The 16,566-nt window shown below is 43.1% G+C and overlaps 1 protein-coding gene across 4 annotated transcripts in view; it reads left to right on the top strand.

The window, feature by feature from the left end:
• SGCD (sarcoglycan delta) overlaps positions 1–15,940 on the top strand; it is a 313,850-nt gene extending 297,910 nt beyond the window's left edge. For all 4 annotated transcript variants that reach the window (XM_014253192.2, XM_014253193.2, XM_088063532.1 and 1 more), the window contains 2 exons: positions 5,340–5,463; positions 7,156–15,940. In XM_014253192.2, coding sequence (XP_014108667.1) covers positions 5,340–5,463; positions 7,156–7,329 — 298 coding nt within the window. In that variant the 3' untranslated portion in view covers positions 7,330–15,940. The remainder of the gene's footprint in view (positions 1–5,339; positions 5,464–7,155) is intronic.
• The last annotated feature ends 626 nt before the right edge of the window (positions 15,941–16,566 follow it).

Genomic DNA, 16,566 nt, shown 5'->3' with positions numbered 1-16,566 from the left:
ATTTTTCTGTTGCAATACAAGTAAAGACAATTTAAAAAAAAAAATGTTTCTAAGCATTGTAAAAATAGAAACTAAGCATGTCTTCTTTGCAGTTCAGTAAAACCTAATTAACTTCCTGTTAATAGGGAGAAGAGCATTGTGTTTTGTTCTAGGAGTTGACATATATGAGATAACACAGAAATAATGAAGTCAGAAGTGTAAGTCGCTGTGAATGGGTGATCCCATTGATTTCATTGAAACAAGGGAGTTAAAATTGAAAACAAATTTCAGCTCAAGAAGCTGGTTCATTACCAACAAATTGATGGAGCTCCGTGTTTACTTGCTGGCATAATTTACCAATTGTATGAGATATAAGCAAGCACAGTGCTAACATTGGCTAATTTTATGCTCAACGTGAATCTTATGGCTGGTCAGATGGATACTGTAAAAAATAATTAGAGTCATTAGAAGTAATGGGCTACAGCTGCAGTAATACATGCTCTATTCTCAGTCCAGAGGTTTCTAAGCAAAATTAAATTAGCTCCTGTTACCACACTGCTGCATCATATGCTCCTCACCCCCTGTGCATGAACTTCTCTTCCCATTTCCATACCACAAGCAGCATTTGTGCCACACACAGAAAAAGCCCAAGGAATTCTGAAGCTTGAGGCCATTCCTTGATAGGAAAAAAAAAGAAAAAAGGAAGTAATAAAATGAGAACAATTATAAAGTGGCAGCAGAAGGTCCTCAGCTCACATTAACTCCACACATTCAGGATCATCCCTCTCCTCTGCTGTAGCCTTTAGTGCAGGGCACAGGTTGCAAGTCACTTTTTCATCAGTGCTGGACCTGGACAAATTTTCCCCCTGAACTATTTACATTAAATTGTACTATTTAACAGAATTATGCCCACTGTATTGGAAGCATATCTGCAGCCTCCAACTGCAGGTGATACTGCTTGCACATCTTTAATACCCTCTTTTTTTTTCCAAAATTCAAATGGCTCTTCCTAAGAGTAAGGAAAATGCTGCATTATCCTGGAGGGGGTGAGGGGAGGGACAAGAAGGAAATAGATTCCATGGTCCTGAGGTGATTAATGTGACTGTTTATGATGAAGGAAATGAAAACTAGAAATCTGGGTAACTAATGATCTTTCCAAATGAATGACTTTCTCTGGAACCACAATACAAACTCATGTGCTGATTTCCTTTAAATTATTGCTGAAGTTCCCAAAGCAAAGCAGGGATGAGACTGAATTTTTTTTTTCTTCTTTGTCAGTTTCCAGGAGCACAGAATTCCCATCGATTTCCAGGGGTTCAGTGGGAGATGCCCACATACCATCCCCTCTCTTTAGAACAGGAGGTGCTTTGGTGGCAGGATTGAGGAGAAGGGCTTAAGAGACACATTTAGCACTGTCAATTTTGGGTGGTGAGCTGGAGCTGACTGTGCTCAGGGGGAGGAACAGGGCTAACACTATTTCTGATGAAGGGACAAGCCCAGCACTGCAGCTTGGGAAAGATCAGTTATCCATGTGCCAGCCATTCATCCCTGGCCATGGCAACTTCCCTGGCCTCAGTTATTGCAGTGTATAAATGCTTCACAACTGCTAATATATTTATCTTTCCATCCTCCCTATGGAGTTGGGAAGTGCTATTACCTCTGTTGCAGAACTAAGAGCTGAGATTAAGGGTCAGATTTGCTATGGCATTTAGGTGCTCAATGGGATTTTCAAAAGTAGCTAACACCCATTGTAATAAGTGGAACTTGGATAGTTCTGAAAATCCTGTTACTTGTGTCTTTAAAAAAAAAAAAAAATTGGACTTATATGAAACCTTGGGATCCAGAGGAGTAGTTCCCAAGTTGTGGGGAGTCACCCAGACAGGAGAATGTCTCTTCATCCACCTCCCAGGAGACTGCAGGTGGGACAGGAGCAATTTCATGGCAGTAGTTTATCTCAGTGCTGAATTCAGCAAGCTGTAACTGTGCAGAGCATTGCATTTACCCTTCTTGCCCAGCTCTGCGAGAGAGGTCAAAATCCAGTCCTGCAAATACTGGAGCAAAAATAAGCAGCACCCATGGTCAATAAAAAGGGCTTATGTGCCAATTGCTGGGATGGAAAATTCAAGAGCAGGAGCAAATAATGAAACAATCTATATTCATGCAGCCACCTTTCCAGCCTACTGCTCTAAGTACAGGCTTACACCTCACCAGGAGATGGGAATCCCACTAAAAGCTCTGGAGTATCACACTGGAAAACAAATGTTGATTTTGAACAAATTATCTGTTCATCTCTAAATCATTTTCTTTCATTATTAGTCTCCAAATTGGTTCTGCTCTGGAAGGCAGAATTAGGTTTAAAAGCAGAGCGTCTCTTAAACGCCTGCTTCAAATGAAAGTGTTCGGTAAACATTGCTCAAACCCCCAGAGCATAAACTCCTCAACTGCTTTCTCTGGCTTTGCATAGATTTTACAGCTCCTGGTTTATGGCCAGGTGGCTCAGAGATTCATTCAGGATATCAGAAAATAATCAAATGAAATCCCTTACAAACATATGCCCCTTAAATACCAAGGAAACAATTTTTAAGACCTTCCTGTCCTCCTTTACAGTAGCATAAACTGGGACGAGAGTCCCAAAAATATGGATTTACACCAATATGGAACATGGAGGAGAGAGAAGAGTCAGGCTCCAAACCCCAGCACGAGTACAAAGCCACGCAGGCTGCAGCCCAAGGCTTTCATTATTTCAAGACCTGCACTTGGCTGTTGCAGTATTTTCAATCATTTCTGCAGTCTCAAGGTTCTAAAAAGATCCCTGAGCTTTCAAGTTGCATTTTCAGCATTAAAGGGTTGGGTTTGTGTTGCATCAGTGTGTCAGCAGGATTGCAGCTGTCTGAGGCTGTGATTTGGGATGGTGGGGTGGGGGTCAGCTCAGTTAGGAGGGTGATGGAGCAGCAGCAAAGCCCCAGCTGTTGTTGTGTTCTTGTCCCACGTCACACCACGGGCTGATGGAAGGGTCCTGTGTACCTCCAAAGGCTCTGCATGGGTTAGAATGCATCCAAAAATCACATGGTTTCCAACAGTGTTTGCAAGATGCTGTTACTCCACTTCTTCAGGTGGAGGAGGGAGAATATCTCCATCGCTTTGTTACACGTGAAAGAGAATAAAACTCTGGGGCAATGTTTTATATGACACTCCAGATCATTGGTGGCTTATTCAGAGCTTGAATTTCAACTGATTGCTGGTCAGGGCACCTGTGTGCACAGGGAAAGGTGCAAGAAGGTCCTCTGTTGATTCTCCCCCACCTTAGGGAAACTTCCACCAACTTCCCAGCTCTCCTCACTCTCCAGTAAAGGTGTGGGACTGGGAGGCTGCTCCTGCACAGAGCAGGAATGGAGTGCTGCTGTAAAGGAGTGTTTTTGCACTGTGGTGTCTGAGCACCACGCTGTTTTGCACGTAGGAGATTTATTTCTCAGTGGATAGAAGAGCTAAAAGATTAACAGATGAACAAATACATTGAGACAGCCGGGACATCAAAGAAATTGGAGAGTCACTGAGATGCTGGAGAGTCACTGGGCCGTGTTCTTAGGAATTATTTTATCCTCAGATTACCTCAGCTGTCTTTGGGGTTTGGACACATCCTCTGGTGAATTTAGCTACATGATTTAAGCTGTAACTGGCCCAAGCTCTCTGCTGCTCCTCCTGAGGATCGTGCCCGTGGAGCAGAGGGAGTGTGTGCCTGCATGCCAGACACTGCAGCACAGATCCTGGGGGCTTAGGGCAAGCAGAGGGTCCTTTGTTTTTCAGTGTTCCTGTGAGGTACACCAAGAGCAAGAGTGTACTGAATCCCTGGGCAGAAATCTCCAGGGGAAGTACAGGTCAGACAGCTTTTTGTCCTCCATGCAATCTGCAATTCAGTCAGGCAGGAAAAAAAAGTGAGTTACAGCAGTCGTAACCTTGGGTGCCTCACACAGGAACCAGCTGAGGGGTGATAGCAGTGGAAGGAATCAGAAGAAAGTTTACACAAAATGTGGCTTCCCTGCAGAAAACAAAAAGCAGCTCAGAGGGGTTGTGCAGAGGCTGCTAACCATGAGACCATGCTGCATATGCCTCAATTGCTCCCTGAAATTTAGATTTAGTTAAGTCAGCCAGGAAATTATGGATGAGTTCAGGGTCTTGAGGGAAAGGTGTTCAAAAAGCAGCAATATGAAGACACTGAAAAGAGGGAAAGTCGTGACTTGAAAAGTGCCACACAGAGGGAGCTGTGCCTGTGCTTTATTGAACTGTTGCCTGCAATAAATACAGCTGAATTCCCTCAGTCTCCCATAATGTTGTCTCAGTACCGGCAGGAGTCCATTTAAGAACACACTTACTTGCACAAATGATTATGTATATGGAGAGCAGAGAAAGAGCTGATGCAGGCAAACCCTGAGAGCTGCCCAGGAGAGCTGGGGGTGCTGCTGGGCTGCCCCGTGCTCAGCTTTGGTCGGTGCTGCCAGCCCAAAACAGGCGAAGCAGAGGAGCTCCTGTTCCAGCCCTCCCATCTGCTTCACCTGAGGAGACCATAGCCTAGATTTTGTGATCATACAGTAAATAAATGATGATAAAATCAACTAAGAGGCTATTCTCAAAGAGGGAGAGTTGTTTTTTTATAACCATTTGCAATACAGAGAGTAATAAGAGACTGCACTATAAATAAGAAAGAGACAAGTGTAATAGAAGATCTAAAAATGGATGATGAACAAAGAAGACTGAAGCTTGTGCTTCTGCTCTTTACAGCATTAACCCCAATTGCTGAAGTTAAAGGTCTGGCTGTGTTGCAGAGCTGTAACGGGGCTGTCAGAGGCCTGTGCAGTGTATCCACAGTTAGGAGGGGCTGAAGCTCTGCAGAGCACATGGTCATGCCTGGTGTGATGTGAGCCACATAACAAGTTTTGGGGTCTTCAGTCTGATTGTTTTCATTGATTTCCTTGTATCCTCAAACCCTTCCAAACCTCCCGGTGTAGGAATTCAGGAGAACTAATTTATTCCTGCTTGAAGAGTGGTTTGGGGAAGAGAAACACTTGCACTCTCTGTGTAGGTGCTCAGCTTTGCTGATCTCCCCCGTTAGCGCTGATGAGTGAGAAAGCTGAACTAGAAATGAGAGCAAACTGGCCCTGGGGGTGCCTTCATTGCCCCTTTCCTCTTGGCCCAGCGCAGCAAAGCTGGCACGGAATGTCCGCAGATCAGACCTGTGATGTGTTTTGCATGAACCTTTCCCTCTGGAGGCGTGTGAGGAGCTGCACACCAGCAGGGTCTGGGGGCAGTGGGGTGTGAGCAGGAGCTCCGAGCCCACGGGGCTGGGTGACCGCTCTGTGTTGCAGGCTGGAGTCGCCCACGCGCGCGCTGGTGATGGAGGCTCCCAAGGGCATCGAGATCAACGCCGAGGCCGGCAGCCTGAAGGCCACGTGCAGGACAGAGCTCAGGCTGGAATCCAAAGATGGAGAGGTGAGTGGAAAACGCCAGCCCCGCAGCAAAGCCGAGGCATTGTTCCCCTGCAGAGCTGTAGGCCTGTGGGTCACCAAGCTGCTGTGTTTGAAACGCTGCTGGGAAAGCCTGGGGACAGGGGGCTCTCCTGACTTCATTTCTGCTCACTCTGATCGATCACATCCCAGGCAAATCAGGCTCACTCCGTGGCAAAGGCTGATTCATTATTTTTAAAGTGCGTGGATAATAGCATCTGTTGTTCCAGCAGATTTATGCGGCTGTAAAATGCACGGTGCTCCTAAATTCTTTGTTTCCTTGTCATCTTAAAACAAGATTTACTTGGCCAGCATAATTAAATCTTTTATCATATATTTTTCTATAAGAAGAGCTTAATTCACTGGTATTGATCTGAAAAGCTTTTGTGGTTGATGTTTCATTCTGGAAAGCAAGAGAACATTAGGAGACACAGGTTGTTGCACTGGAGAAACTTCCAAAGGGGAAGAGAGAACAATTAAAAATTAATTAAAATTAAAGCTGGTCACATAGTGCAAAAGTAAAGTAGGCATTGAGTTAAGCCTCTTCTGGTGTCACAAAGTCATGTGGGCACATGGTTCTCATCCTCTGGAATGGATGGCATGGTTTCCAGTGGGGAAACCATTGAGAGCCTCACCAGGAGGAGATGCCCATGGAACACAAACCTCCAGGCAAGAGGGCTCCCATATAAATTAAGATTTACCTATCCTAGGGTCAGGGCTTACAACTAGAAAGACTTTTTAATTGCAATTTCTGTTATTTCTAAACATTTGCATTTTAAGACAGTCCAAACCTAGACTGTGGGTGTTAACAAAAAAACTGTGAAAAATACCAGAAACAAAAAAACCTACCTAATACACTGAGATTGAAATCCAAGGCATTTCACAACTTCAGGCAGTTGCTTTCAGTACTAAGTTGCTTTTAAAATGCATTAATTGACTTGTATCTTTCAGGACATGAGATGGGTGGATACTAAAACTTGAGGTTCCTATTGTAATTGCAAATATTCTCAGTCACCCTGTATTATTCTGAGGTTCAGGTTATCTTGCTGTGTTCTGTTCCCCTGCAGCTGCCACGTGTCTGAGAGCTGCCACATGTTGTTTGCCTTATGTTGTTTTTTAAGGAGGAATTTAGGACTGTTAGAACATTTGAGTTATTTTTAATATACACAAAAGTGTTACACATATACATAAAATATACATAAAATATGCATAAAATATGCATAAAATATACATTAAATATACATAAAATAAAGATAAAAGTCAGTGCTGGGAGCTTACAAATGTAACTGGCGATGGGATCACGGTGACAGAAATCCTGAGAGGAGCAGGGGGTTGGATGGGTGTGAACTATCCACACTCCCCATCTGACAGAGGGGTACTTCTGCTTGGGTCAATCCAAACCTGGGATTGGATTCCTGGCAGGTGTTTTTAGAAAGCTAAAAGAAAACACAGTGGGTGCATCAGCAGAAACCAGCTGGAGGTTGTGGTGAAGGCAGATAAAGTGCTCACCCAGATTTGTTTCAGACTTTCCCATCCTAGAACACTTCCCTACCCAGTTTTTGCAGCAGCTGAGTTGTCTGGAGGAAACTTCTTTAAACACAGCGTCAGAAATAACAGCTCTCCACTAATTCTTTTTTTTTTCTTTTTTTTCTCTCTCTCTCTCCACCTCTGACTCCAGATAACGTTGAATTCTGCAAAAATCAAACTACCTAACTTGCCTCAAGGATCTTCCTCTTCTGCAGGGTCCAGGCAAAAAATCTACGAGCTCTGTGTGTGTCCCAATGGGAGGTTGTTCCTGTCTCAGGCAGGCAGCAGCTCCACCTGCCAGATAAACACGAGCGTCTGCCTTTGAGAGACAATTTGCAGTGGGGCATCGCAGGCAGCACAAAAGCCAGTTCTGGTCTCACAGATCCAGCTGCCAACTATTTTTACTAGAACACAGAAAGCCTATCAAAGACTTCTTTTGTGTGTGCGCGCGCGTGTGTGTGAATATATATATAAAAAATATATATATAAGATATATATATATATATCCTCTGTGTAAAACGATGTTTCAGTACAAGGAATCCCAGGGTGACCCTGTTACATTTGTGTAGCATTTCTCTTTCCCACGCCAAAATTTACTGGTACAATCTGCTGAATTGGATCTGATGCTCCCCTGGACCCCTCTGTATTAATACAGTGCAATGATCACCCCTCGTTTTTGATCAGGTTCTCAGAGCAATGGGATTGCTGGCTGGGCAAGACCCTGGAACCAATGCAGACCCACTAACATCCAAAGGGAAGAGAAGCATCTCTGATTATTTCTGCACCATTAAATCAGTGGCATGAAAAATAAATAATTTCAAAAAGAACAAAATCACTTACAATGATCCAAGAAGTTAAATTACTCTTTAATTATTACCTGAAGCATGGCTCCCTCTTTGGGGAGATGGATGCACTTGGGCAGTAGGAAAGTCCAGACCTTCTTGCTAAAATAATAAATGTAATTTTCTGAAGGGGTTCAACACTTGGCCTGTACATGGCCAAAGATGCCTTGTGCTATTCAGGTGTGACACGTCAGGTCCAACATTAACCTAAAATCATCTCTGTGCTGGCGTAACTGGTGTTGTATTTAGTTACTGGAAGGAACCAAATGGTGAAAGTTGGACTAAGTAGAAAAATCCTGAACCTCTTTTGTTAACAGGTGTCCTGGATCACCCCGCCAACTCCCCATCAACACCTTCAGTTTTGAACATATTTGGTGTGAAGGTGTGAAGATTTGAGATTTGGACATTGACTAAATACCTATAGAAACAGGGAAAATCAACTGGAAACTGAGAAAATCATAAAATTGAATGTATAATGCAGATACTACACCAGGATTTTTGTCATGTTTCTTTTCAAGAGATACAGTTCAAGGTCACTTAGATTTGGTGGAAACTGCAAATATCAGAGATGCTGACAATCAAAGACTTTTTTTTAAGGATTTATAAAGATTGTGACAAAGCCAGATTACTGAAAGGAAGGGCTTTGGATGCTGGTTCCTCTAGAATTTGAGTCCCCAAAACTCTGTGGTTGAATCTTATCATGGTTGCATTTTTTCCGTATTTTAAAGTCTAGGAGTCACGGGCAGGATAAAACACAAAAATCTGATCTGGTAACATTTCTTCCACTTTTGAAGTTTTAGAAAATAATAAGAAGATCCAGATCGTTTAATTCTGACCCATAATTTCATCCACATGCATGGAAAAATCCTTAAAAAAACCAAATATACCAATTACTGCAGAAATTTTCAAGTCACAGCAAATCTCACGAGGACAGCAAGGTTTCTAAGCCACTGAGATGCTTTTGAAATATTACCTCATGTGCAAATAAGACAGATCTGTGCCCATCCCTAGTGATATCTAACCAAAGCTGGTATTCTTCAAGTGATCTTCAAGATAAAACAGCTGACAGAAATCTTTAGAAATAATTTAGCCCATTCCTTTTTTTACAGCTTTTCACGTATTTTCTTGTGGTCTCGAGAGTACCAGGGTTTGATTATTTTTTTTTTAATTTTTTTTTTTTTTTTTAATTAACAATTCTGGCTCAATCCAAAACCGATTGGACTCAAAGAGAAGGTTTCTATGGAGTTTAGATTAGAAGTCTTGCTGCCTAACAAAGCAGCACTCCCAAAAAAATTTATTCCTGAAAGAGGATTGAATGATTTCCTTTTACTTCAATAATGCTTTCTGATAAATTAACGCATTCAAACTATTTGTTAATGAATGATTCCTGTAATTATTATGTCTTGAATCAACATTTGAATGCAAAGGGTCACCCAGGGTAACAATTGTATTGGGACACAGGACTATACCATCTCTGTTCAAAGAGGGGAATTGTGCCTATGCCTTAAGTCAATGCACTCAGCAAGGAGAAGCACATCATATTTATCTTGTTATTAAATCTAGTTTATTTGGGGGGAGGGGCAGGAGGGTGTCTTGGGAACTGGTTGTGCAACTTCAAACAGATATTGATGAAATACATTAAGACTGTAGGGGCACCTAGAATGATACAGACTTTTTTTTTTTTTTTTTTTTTGCCATGTTAAATATAGCAAAATACTGTGTATGTTACCTCTGGGACCATGACTGAAGTCCCATTCATAGTCCTACATTTACTGTAGAATTTTTTTCCCTGTTTCATTGAATTCTCATCACTAACCTCATAGCAAGCACAGCCCAATCCATAACCAAATCCTGTGTGAGCAGTTTGAAGAGACGTGCAGGAAGAGTTCCCTGTAAAAGAACCAGATTAACTTTCCAGCCCTGGGAGCATTCAGGTGGGTGAGGAAGGCAGGGCTGAACACAGGGACTGGCCCATCAGGGATGCTGTGTCCTGATTTCTGTGCTCTGCTCCGGTGGCTCAATCCTCATCCCTCTGCCACCCTCTGGATGCTCCCAATTTCCATCCCAACAAATTAATTTTGAGTGGCTGATTTTCTCAGTTGGGCTCTTGGATGAGGTTATCACCTTCTCATATCACAGCAGCCACGAAACTGCCAAGGACATTCATATCTTGGCGTGAATTTCTGCTGGGCAGCTGTTAGGAAATGACCTTAACATCTGTGCCATCACTGCAGATGCTTCTCTGAGGTGAACAAAGGGTACCTTAATTATGTCTACTGAAATAAATTCTTCTTGTTTCGATATATTTTACAGCCATGTTTCCATCTTAAAAAACATAAAATTCTGTGTTGTGTTGAAATGTGAGGAGTTGTTGTTAGAAAGAATGAACCCCTGTAGGACTTGTAGATCATTTGAACACCACTTGAGTTTTAAGACAGTGGTTTGGGTGATGCTGCCTGTGCTGGTCAGCAAGTGGCAAACATAAATACAGGCTGGGCAGAGAATGGGTCAGGAATATTCCTGAGGAGAAGGACTTGGGTTGTTGCTTGAGGAGAAGCTCAACATGACCTGAAGTGTACTCACAGCCCAGAAATCCAATCCTATCCTGGGCTGCATCAAAAGCAGTTGAGGGAGGGGATTCTGAGCTCCTGTGACACCCCACCTGCAGTGCTGTGCCCAGCTCTGAGGGTCCCAGTGTCAGAAGGATGGGGACACAATGGGGTGAGTCCAGAGGAGACCACGAAGATGCTCTGAGGGCTGAGACCCTCTGGGACTGCTGAGGGTGCTCACCTGGAGAAGAGAAGGCTCCAGGGAATACCTCAGAGCCCCATCCAGTGCCTAAAGGGGCTCCAAGAGAGCAGGAGAGGAACTTTTTACAAGGGCAGGGAGTAATAGGACATGGAAGAATGGCTTCAAACTGACAGCAGGCAGAGTTAGGTTAAATATTAGGAAGAAGCTCTTTGCTGTGAGGGTGGTGAGGCCCTGGCACCTGTTGCCCAGAGAAGCTGTGGATGGCCCATCCCTGGAAGTGTTGGATGTGGCTTGTAGTAGCCTGGTCTAGAGGAAGGTGTCCCTGCCTCTGGTAGGGGGTTGTAACTGGATGGTCTTTAAGGTTCCTTCCATCCCAAACCCTAACCCTAACCCATTCTAGGATTCTATGAAAGCAGAGCAAACAGGACTGTGTCTCAGATCCCAGGGGAAAATAACAGGCATTTTGTTTAAAAAGCTGCCTTCAAACACATGCAGCCATCTCCCACTCCAAAGTTGGTTGTGGAGTGGCTGACTCTCCTGTTGGACAAGGCAAGGGCATGAGAGTCCCTTCCCCTCCTGCCTTGCCCAGAAATCCCTCACAGTATCTGTGAGGCTGCTTTTCCCTGAATCTGTTTAAACCAGAGCTTCCCTGACCAGAATTTCATCCATATGCTCTACCTACCATTGATAAAACGCCAGAAACAAACAAGAGTTGTGCATTTCATTGTGAATCGGGCCTGAAGTTTAGTTTGGTTGAGCATCTCTATTTGGAAGATAGGGTTGATCTCCAAGTGGAGTTTAGATTGTTTCTGCTGAGATCAGTGGAAGAGATGGTGATGACTTCATGGGCTGGGCAGGTGACAGCACTGAGGGGACATTGCCAGCCCTTGGGGTGGCTGTGGGGCTGAACCAGACCCTGCATTACACCTGTGAGCACTAAAACCCCACCCAAATGCTAATCAAGGGACTGTGCCACCGGTGTCAGTGCACCTGGGAAAGCCATGCAGGAGTCCTTCATTTGTGTGTGGTGGCTCTTTATAGAACTGCAGGACCTTGTCCAGCTTGCTGTAAATGTGACAGTTTAGGAAAGGGTCAGGAGAATGACAGTCAGTGCTCACCTGTGACTGGAACCTTATCCATATGTAGTGTGTGACCCTTCTGTCATAGCTGAGGTAGGATGGTGCTTTTAAAGCAAGACTTTGCCCTTAGCAAAAGCAGAGGTCCTGATAATGGCTGTACATCTGTATCCATTCCCCACGTTTCTTTGTGGGTTTTTTGGCTGTTGGTTTGTTTGGGTTTTTTATTCATTTTGAAGCATATTACCCCAGAGTCAGTGAAATGGGCAGCTAAAGAGTACAAAGAAATGTTAACAGTAAAGGAAGTCATCAGGAGGGGAAGCCAGTAACTACTACAATATGTATAAAGCCTCTCCTCAGTGTTCATTTTTAGAAAACTGAGTATGTGCAAGAGTGATTTGTATTTGGTTACCTCAGTCATGTGCTGACAAACAGCTGTGTTCTAGAAGGGTTGTGGGTTTTTTTTGTCCTCTTATGATAAATACCACATTGCACAAACAAAAAGTTTGAAGGAATTATCCTAAAAATAGAATCTGCAATATATGGTATAGCAAAATGATGGCTAAATAAAAAACCCTCCCTAGAAATTGCTCCAAGGTTGAAGGGAGATTCCTGTGGAACCTGTGAAGGCTAGCTCACATCACAACCTGGTGAAAATCCATTTTGTTGTCATAAGATGCTCACACATGCACACAAATATACACACACACTCATGTACACTTGTTTACAACAAAAGCCAATTCTCTTTATATTTGTTCTTATGGCTTTAAGTTTCACATTGCAAAAGAGAGTGAGACAAAGACCAAAGACTTCAAGAAATTCATCCCTCTCTGGTTGCCCTCACACCTGAAATGCATTAACTTTAATGGTGCTTTTTCTGAACTGGGCTGGAAAAATGCAGGTGTATCATAAAGCTGCATTTGGGAGAATAAAGTGGCAGGAAGGCTCTAACTTGGTTAACAGGAAGAGGATGGAATAATGTGAAATGTGTGCAGAGGGAAAGGTTACCTGAAATTTGAAATGTGGAGAAACAGCCCAGAGAAAGCTTAAAGACATCATCCTGGGCTGAAAGGATAAATAAACTGAGTAAATGGTGCTAGCTGCTCACTCGAGCATTAGCAGGGCAGGAGCTCCAGTGGCTGCTCAGTGGAGAAGAGTAACTGCTGCAATGATTTCATTTTAGAAGTACCTACAGTAAAAACATTAAAAACAAACAAACAAACAGAAAAAAAAAAAAAGTTAGAGGCTGTGCTCTTTTTTATGGCTGACATTTTAAATTTTGAAATGTCATCATCCAGAATTCACCCCAGCAAGCGCAGGGTGTGTTCCTGCCAAGCTTTGCCAAGCGCTGCTTTGGTACTTTTTGAATGTGAAAATAGCAGCCTTTTTATTGCCCTGGCTGTTCAGGAACGTGATCCTGGCAACAGTTCCCTTCTCCTCATTTTAACCATTTTTTTTCCTCTGCTCTGAAATTGCTGTGTAATGTTTTGGTAGCTGGTGTCCTGCTCTCAAATCCAGCAGCCCCCAAGCCTGCATCGTGTCACATCTCAGTCACACAGAGCCCCAAAACCTGCGTGTAGCAGTGGCATGACCCTAAAACTGGGGACTTGCAGGTAAATTCTGCCTGGCAGTTGCTGTGTATTCACAGCTGATGTAGCCAAGTTTATGGCTGTGAGTGCAGCAGGATTAAACACTGATGTGGTACTGAGGTTATTCAAGCAAGAGTGGAGTGAATTAAACAAGGCAGGTAGGAGGGAAGGGGAAGAAATTGGGAGAGACATCACCCTAATCACAGTAATGCAGTCAACATCTCTGTCCCTTTGCACTATTATACCTTAAATTAATAACATCCATTTTACTAAATATGGTAGCAATTATGCTTGATCTTTTCATGGAGCTCGGTGGAATTACTGTCACTGAAACCACTTACAGCTCGGGCTGTTCAAGATTGCTGGGGTGTTGTTTCCATCCACAATAACCACAGTGGCTTGGGGCTTGGATGGAAATTGTAGTGAATAGCTTGTATTTAGAAAGCTTTTAAGTCTGCTGTGGTTGAGAGGCCCCTGGTTATGCACATCCAGCCCTGAGGCTTTATCATTTCAGCCTCTCTTGTCTTGCCACTTGAATTGTATTGTGCCCTTGTGAAAAGCGACACACGGTATAAAGAACACAGGAAAAGATGGATATTTAAAGCTGCAGGATTTTTATCTGAAATGAAGAAGGAAATACAATCAGAGTGCCCCACTGAGATTTCCCATCCAAATCACACTAAACTAGAGGGGCAAGTCCCTTAAAAATTAATTTGCTACAAGTGTCATTCCTGCAGCAAAGTTAGCACTGGTGTCTCTCACAGGAAATGTCTCACCTTATTGCAGCTGGAAGCCCTGTGGTGGCTGGGATTTTGTGCCACCAGTCAGGAGTGATGGTTTGCCTCTTCAGAGGAAATCAGGTTTCCTTTGAGGCAGCCAATCTCCATGGATTGAGCTTTTGTTAGCTTTTAACAGGGATTAAAGAATAGGAGGGGTAAGTCCACTGTGAAATGATACGTAATTGTGTGTTTGCCTCATTTAGTTGGTTGAAACTATCCACCAGGAAGAGAAAATATCAGGAGAAATTTCTGTGAAAATGTTACATTTACATTGTGCCACCAAATGCTTCAGATAAAAACATGCAGCTTTAGCTAAACTATCTTTTCTTCTGAGATTAAAAAGGACTCTTTGGAGCATCTCATCGGGTCCTACCCAAATGGAAAGTTTTACCATTCCTAACATATTTGTCATTATAGGAACAGGCTCATTGCAAAGCACAAGTCATGTGCATCTTTGCATGTAACAGGAATTTTAAATTGCATTGCACTGTTACATTTTTTCCCCATTTAAAGGCTTAACCATTGATAGGAGATAGAGCCCCCTGAAAATGTAGTTCTAAATGCATTATCCTCTTCTAAAGCAATGTATGTCCTTTGGTCTTTTAAAAATTTCCTCATAATGGAGTCCTTGAAACATCTTGAGGCAGGCTCACTCTGGAGAGCAAGAGAGTAATTATTTGTGGGTGGTGCTATTTTTGCTGAAGCTTGGATTGTAGCTGAAAAAAAATGTTGGTGTTAGAGCTTCTCCCACACTCCTTTATCTGCAAACCCCACCAGCCCCCCACACCGGGGCTGGAGCTCTCCAGGGTGGCTGCCTCAGAGCAGGGAATGATCCCAAGCACAGCCTGATGGTTTTGTCTCAGCTGGGTCCTGCTCTGGTCCTGTGCACTCAGAATCAGCTGTCACAGAGAATGAGACACTATGGCAGTTCCAGGGGTTCTGCAGACGGTACAAGATGATGTGTAGCTGCAGCCTGAGCGGGGTGAATGATGCTGGTGGTTGTTGGGTGCTGTTCTCTCAAGCCTTTGGGGCCACCTTGAGAGCAGCAGCTCCTGAGGGCAGGCACTGCTGGGGGAATTCACTTTTGTGGGTTATCAGAGTGAGCATGGATGTAAAGATGAACAAATACTGTAAAGTAAGAGCGTGCCAGAAACCTCAGGAAGGGCAGATGTGAGCAATCACTGTCCACTGTGTTTGTCAGAGAAGGGCTAAATGGACAGCATGCACACCTGGGTTCCTCCCTAGGACAGAGCTGTTCCTGAGCTGTGACCCAGACCTCGCTCTGGATCTGTGGTAGATTGCAGCAGGGAAAGGATTGACCTGCTGGATCTGGATTTTGCTTGTTTTATTTTTTCTCCCACCCAATCTTTGAATTAGTTTCCCTGTGAGCAAATGCCAATAGAGTTGTCAATATTCAGCCCCCAAAAAAAAAAGCTCTGTATAGGTAGAGCCAACAGCAAAACAACATTCAGTGCTAGTCAAAGCAAACCCTGTTCATCTACAGCAGCAGCATAAAAGGCATGACCCCTGTGCTACAGCAGTTTTCATCTTTGATGGGAAAACACCTTGTCTGACCTCTACACTGAAAACCACCAATGACCTTGATCATGTAAACAGGACAAAATGAATTTAAAGTCTTATCACAGTTCTCATGACGAAATTCAGATTTGTTTGGCTTTTTTTTTTCTTTTTAATTTATGTATGTGTGTGGTTGTGTGGGAAAATAAAGCTTTTTTGTATCAAATAACATCAATCCTTGCACACTCTATGCAAAATTTTGTAAGCATTGCAATAATGCTATGAATTACACAAGGAACTATTTTAACTTTATTACACTTTCTGTATAAAAAAAAAAGTTTGTATTTAAATGATTTCAACTGCAATCTTGTAAAATATATTAATAAAATAATGATTGTTAAGAAGGAAAGAGATGTTGGGGTTTTTTTGTTGATCACTGTAGTGATCCATTTCACAGGAGCAAGTACCTGGATATATTTATGCCAAAAATGCTGTAGAAGATGGAATGAGAATTTCTGTGAATTGCTGGCGGAAGAAAACCTGTCATCAACAAAACAAAGGATTTTGTCTTTGGGGGAAGCTGAGTCTTTGTAGAATTCCTCACCCTTATCCTGGCATTAGAGACTCAGAGCCAAGATGTGCTACAGGCACTGAGGTTCTGCCTGAGCATCACAAACCTCTCAAAGAGCATCATCATTTTCTGGTAAATGGGATCTGGTGCTGCTTGTGCTCCAAACCAGCAGGAGCTCAAGAGTGACCAGAGCTGGGTACACACACCCAGGAACAGATCCCCACCTGCACAGAGTGGAGGGAGCAGGAGCTCGAGTCTGCCTGTGAAAAAATAAAATAATAATTAAAAAATAAGTAAATTTAAAAAACAAAACAAAAAAAAATCTAAATCCCAAATCCAGCAGCCTGGACCAGGTCACAAAAAGCTTCTTGGAAACTTCTGCCTGCGTTAATCATCCATCAGTTTTATTTTAATTGGCCAACTAATCAGCTGCTCA

This window comes from Pseudopodoces humilis, chromosome 17, assembly GCF_049639895.1.
Source record: "Pseudopodoces humilis isolate 2021_Gansu_Grassland_sample_001 chromosome 17, ASM4963989v1, whole genome shotgun sequence".
NCBI lineage: Eukaryota > Metazoa > Chordata > Aves > Passeriformes > Paridae > Pseudopodoces > Pseudopodoces humilis.
Note: the sequence above shows the minus strand (reverse complement) of the source record. Positions and strands in the feature narration are given on the sequence as shown.